This window comes from Callorhinchus milii, unplaced genomic scaffold (assembly GCF_018977255.1).
Source record: "Callorhinchus milii isolate IMCB2004 unplaced genomic scaffold, IMCB_Cmil_1.0 Scaffold2, whole genome shotgun sequence".
Lineage (NCBI taxonomy): Eukaryota > Metazoa > Chordata > Chondrichthyes > Chimaeriformes > Callorhinchidae > Callorhinchus > Callorhinchus milii.
Window position 1 is genome coordinate 101711797 of NW_024704743.1, and position 6000 is coordinate 101717796.

Here is a 6000-nt window from a genome sequence, read left to right on the forward strand (position 1 = left end):
TGAAGTGGTGATCGGAGATCGGATTTATAAATCCTATAAAGCTTTTAGGGCATTTTAACAACATGACAAAATGCATGTCAAATGCAAATATTATTATTGTATAACCTCTAATCCCAATTTCCTGCTCTTCCATCCTGCTCTTACATTTTGTCTTTTCATACAATTGCCTTTTACCCACAGTATTGTTACTAGTGATTCAAAATAGAAAGGACCAAACTAACTGCATTTTAATTAAAAATAAAAATAAAATTCTCTGATTCTAAGGTTAGGAGTTCAAACCCTTGTCTCCTTCCCCATATAGTACACCAAACAGTGCATGCAGATATAATTAATTTAAATCTTGTTTCTATTTCCCATTTCACTTTGTCCTTTAAGGGCAATGGCATATGTTACTGAGATCCAATTACGTCAGATATTAAGCTAATTGTGTTTTAGAGCAGCGCATTTATGCCTTTGGGACTCAAAGTAGGTTCTGATATTTGACATGTTTAGAATTAACAGTCTATAATTGAAAACTGTATAGTGACACCCTTTATATGCTTAAATATTTAAAACTGAAATTCTAAGATACCACATATTGTATTTATTATTGGAAAATTTATATGATATGGACTATAACTGGCAGAATTGTTTTTACATCTGTAACTATTGGACTTAATTGCTCCTTCACAATACTGCAGATGGAGTTCCCATTAGTAAAGTAATAAAAATCCTCACATTTGGTATAACACCTTCCACATTGGGAGGACGTCCCAAAGCACTTCACGGAATATACTGTAAAGTGCACTGATCGAGATTTAATGGCCTAGTGGCCCAGCAAACACAATGCCTGATGCAGCAAAAACAGACCCAGGAGATCATAGGGATCTATGCTGATTTAGCTGGTCCCAGGTAGGGCAGCAGTTGGGACTCCGTATTTGACCTCAGAGCTCCTGGGCTAGAGAGGGCCAAATCGCCTAATCAAACAGGTTTTCACCTCCTGATCACCATTCAGTAACTTCGTTTGCTTAATTTGCCTTGCTCTATCCCCAATAAATGGGGGTTCTTCAGCCTGGTCCCATAATCACCCCCAAATGTCAGCATTCGGATACAGATTGACCAGTTGCACATTTTCACATTTCAATTCAAGTGGTCTCAATATCTGGGGTTGCAACCATTTCACAGCTTACATTCAGCTGCTAGAAAAAAATCACCTCACCATTTAAATAAGAATTAATACCAATAATAATCCTTGCATTTGATACAGAGCATTTCAGATCAAGAGGATGTCTCCAAGCACTTCACATCATTTATTGTAAAGTCTCGTGACTGGGTTTTTCTGGGCAAATGTGGCAGCATAGCAATGTCCCAAAATAGCTATTAAGTAAATGAGCAATTTTATCTTAGGATCGTTGGCCAGGACACTAGGAGAAACTCCTCTTTTTGAAGAGTGTCATGGGATTTTTAAAGTCGACCTGATCAGATAGACATGAACTTGTTTTAATGTCTCACCAATGATGCCATCAGCACTGTGTCATTGTTATAACCTTCTGACTCAGAGGTGAGACTGTTAGAAACTAAGCCAGGCTAAAGATAAACTGAAATACATCTTGTTTAAGACAGACACCATTACACAATGCATGGCACTATTGCACAATTCTGTTTGTAAACATTGAAATTATGTTTCATAGAATCATAGAATGTTAAAATAGAAACTGCCCATTTGGTTCATTTCCTCTGGTCATTGATTACAAAATAAAATCGTTAGACTTTACAGTACTGCATATCCTGTGAAGAAACATCCTGATGTGAAAATGTAACTAACTGTAAGAAATATTAGGCTCCAGTGCCTTGGGACGTCCTCCTGACATGAAAGGCACTATATAAATGCAATTTGTTATCATTGTTTTTATTATCATATGATCATATTGTTTAAATAATTAATACTGTGCAGAATCGTGAAAATTACTTTAGTTCAGATTTTAATGTAGGAGACAGATCATTTTTAACTGCAGAAAAATGACCTCCATATTGAAAATTTTCCCAAAAATCTGCAATGCTAAATTTTGAAACAAATGCAAAACAGTCTTACAATCTGAAACTTTTGGATAGTCTTTCAATATAAATCGGGTTTCTGAAAAAGTGTTTTGCCACTTTTTCTTTAGTGGGGATGGGTGGGGGGGGGGGGGGGGGGGGGGGGGGGATATCCCTGTGTCCTTTGGTCACTCATAACTGATGTGAGGAAGCGTTGGTAAGCGATTTAAGGCAGAGACAGGTATTGGCAGAAAACCACCTTGACCACTTGCATTCTCATTGATCTTACAGTGCCCCCTTGACGTGGATCTGGGATAACAAGCTGCCGGATTTGAAAAAAAACGTGGGCTACAGTCGCGTCAGCTGTTAGTGCAGCATTGTATAGCCATTATTGTTGTGGATCTGTAACCTCAGCCTTGCTGCTGCATTTTATCTGCCTCAAAAGTGTGCCTTGACCTTGACTAAGTGTCAAACATCAGCAGTCACCCAATGCTGCAGACAAGACTCCGCAATACGGCCCCAAAGGTGACCTGATGCAGGAAGAGACGTGGGGAGGTGTTTCAGGCTGGAGGGATCATTTGGATTGGGGTGTTTTATTTTTATTTGGAGTGGAGAAGGGCTGTGTTTGTGTGTGTGTGTGAAAAATAAATAAAAATTGCAATTGGCTAATATACATAAAAACATAAGGTCTCACACTGCAATGAGAAAAAAATCCCAAAAGAGAGAGAGATAGAGAGGAAGAGAGAAAGAGAGAGATAGAGAGAAAGAGAGAGAGAGATAGAGAGAGAGGGAGAGGGAGACAGATAGACAGGGAGAGATAGAGAGAAAGAGAGAGAGAGAAAGAGAGAGAGATAGATAGACAGGGAGAGATAGAGAGAAAGGGAGAGAGAGAGAGATAGATAGACAGAGAGAGAGATAGATAGACAGAGAGAGATAGAGAGAAAGGGAGAGAGAGAGAGATAGATAGACAGGGAGAGATAGAGAGAAAGGGGGAGAGAGAGAGAAGGGGAGAGAGAGAGAGATAGATAGATAGAGAGAGAGATAGATAGACAGGGAGAGATAGAGAGAAAGGGGGAGAGAGAGAGATAGATAGACAGAGAGAGAGAGAGATAGACAGGGAGAGAAAGAGAGAAAGGGAGAGAGAGAGAGAAGGGGAGAGAGAGAGAGAGGGGGGGGGATGGAGAGAGAGAGAGAGAGAGAGAGAGCAGTAAGCTGTTGCCCTGCTCCCATGGCTGACAGACTTACCGGAGCAGCAGCTCAGGCTGCTGGAGACGGCTGCCCGGGGTTGGCCGGGGCTCTGCTGGTAATCGCGGCTCTCCCGCTCCTCCTCGGAAAAGGGGGATTCAGGAGAAGGCGATCCCTTGTGTTTGGGTCGGTACGGGCGGAGGACCAGTCTCGGGATGCGGCTGCGTGAGCTTTCCTTCTCTCGCACCTTCTGATCCTACTCAACACCAAACAAAATAACCCCATCACCACCACCATCACCACCACCATCACCACCATCACCATCACCACCACCATCATCACCATCATCACCACCACCATCACCACCACCATCATCACCACCATCACCACCATCACCACCACCATCATCACCACCATCACCACCATCATCATCATCATCATCACCATCACAACCATCATCATCACCATCATCATCACCATCATCACCACCACCATCATCATCACCACCACCATCATCACCATCATCATCACCATCATCACCACCACCACCACCACCATCATCATCACCACCACCATCATCACCATCATCATCATCACCACCATCATCATCATCATCACCACCATCATCATCACCACCATCATCATCACCACCATCATCATCATCACCACCATCATCATCACCACCATCATCATCACCATCATCATCATCATCACCACCATCATCAACATCACCACCACCATCATCACCACCATCATCATCACCACCATCATCATCATCACCACCCTCATCATCACCATCATCATCATCACCACCACCATCACCACCACCATCATCATCACCACCACCACCATCATCACCACCATCATCACCACCACCATCATCATCACCACAACCACCATCACCATCATTATCACCACCATCATCATCATCATCACCACCATCATCATCATCATCACCGCCATCATCATCATCCCATTATCACCACCACCACCATCATCACCACCCTCATCATCATCATCACTCCAGTTAATCAGCATCATACATGTGCTATGAATCTTATGGAGCCGCAGTATTTGCAACTGCGCCTCCACCCTCCACACACACACACTCACTCACACACACCTCCACACACACACACCTCCACACACTCACACTCACCTTCACTCACTCACACTCACCTTCACTCACTCACACACTCACACACACCTTCACTCACTCACACACACCTTCATTCACTCACACACTCACACACACCTTCACTCACTCACACACACTCACACACACTGACACACTCACACACACCCTCACTCACACCCACCATAAAGCTTTCTCTCTCTCTCTTTTTCGTTAACCAAAACACATGACATGTTCCACTCGGAGCTGCTGCCTTCTCCCTGTGTCAGTGTCGGCTGTGCGGGAGGAGCAGCGCAGCGGCGGCGGCGGTGTTGTTGTTGTTGGTAATTCACCCCCAACCCACACATTTGTCGATTTCAACAGCAGAAATTTCCAACAAACATCAGCGGATCTGAACCTTCAATCAATTCCGCAGAGAGTCAGAGAGCGACACCAAAAGTCTCCCCTAACCCCCTCCCTCCCTCCCCCCCTCTCTGTGTCCCCCTGTCCACCCCTCAGGGAGTTTCTGACACGATCGCAACACTGCGCCAACACTGTGGACACCACCTTTTCGGCTCTGCCCCACAAAACACAGGGGGACAAGTCCCCCACCGGCCAAGCCGGGGGGGGGGTGGGGGGTGTGGGGGGGGTCCCGCAGCACCAAAAAGCCATCGGAAGCCGTTAGCAGATGGGAACCAGATGCAGCAAATGGCTACTTCACTGCCAGACACGTAGAATAAACCTCGGTCGTGTGTTCTGCACCATCAGCTTTTACATATATATATATACACACACACTGCACAGAGATGGGAGAATCTATTCACGTGAGATGCAGAGAAAATATAAACCGGAGGGGTGATGTTTCCATTGCTGAGACCCCCCCCCCCCCCGGGACCCCACCAGGTGCCCTCTGCCATGTCCTTACCTTATGGTATTCATTGAAAGGTCCCATTCCGTTCCCTCCCGCTGGAACCTGTCATTTGGAGAGGAGGAAGAAATGAGATGCATCAGCGCCTGCGTGTTACTGGAGGCCACGTGGCACATCAGCTCCACACTCTCCGCTCTCTCTGGTACCTTCTGCCCTCTCGACTGAGAGGCAAAACCACAGCCATCTCTTTCCCTTCTAACAGGGAGAGAGGGAGCGCCTCCCTGTGCTCCGGCCATCACCACCACCCCCACGAAATAACAATGGTCATTCACCTCCAGGCTGTCCGCGAGGCATCGCTGGGCACACGTGAGCTGCGGAGTCGCCGCACTTTGCGGTATTAGCCCGCGAAGTGCTTTTGGAAGGGGCTTCCCGTGTAAAAGGTGCCACACCAAGTGTATTAATAATATAACAATGATCGTCCTTGCATTTGATATAGCGCTTTTCACGTCGGGAGGACGTCCCAAAGCGCTTCACAGAATATACTGTAAAGTGAATTGACTGTATATTTGTGGGCGAACGCGGCAGTCAATTGCGCACAGCAATGTCCCACAAACAGTCGTAGATTAAAAATGACCAATTTATTATTGTTTTTGGTTTTGGAGGGATTATTATTAGGTGTGTGGAGTAAGGAAACTTGCCCAAGGTTTTGCCCTGCCTGGAATTGAATTCAGGTCTCTCGCTTGCAAAGCGAGTGCTCTAACCACTGAGCTACAGGACTCCACAGGATTATTATTATTATTATTTTTCTGGGTCCAACAAT

The 6000-nt window shown here is 45.2% G+C and overlaps 1 protein-coding gene across 1 annotated transcript in view; it reads right to left on the reverse strand.

The window, feature by feature from the left end:
• sybu (syntabulin (syntaxin-interacting)) overlaps nucleotides 1-5306 on the reverse strand; it is a 52269-nt gene extending 46963 nt beyond the window's left edge. Inside the window, exons 1-2 of the mRNA XM_042332248.1 lie at nucleotides 5238-5306; nucleotides 3259-3454 (exon numbers count right to left, since the gene is read on the reverse strand). Coding sequence (XP_042188182.1) covers nucleotides 3259-3454; nucleotides 5238-5264 — 223 coding nt within the window. The 5' untranslated portion in view covers nucleotides 5265-5306. The remainder of the gene's footprint in view (nucleotides 1-3258; nucleotides 3455-5237) is intronic.
• Between the last annotated feature and the right edge of the window lie 694 nt (nucleotides 5307-6000).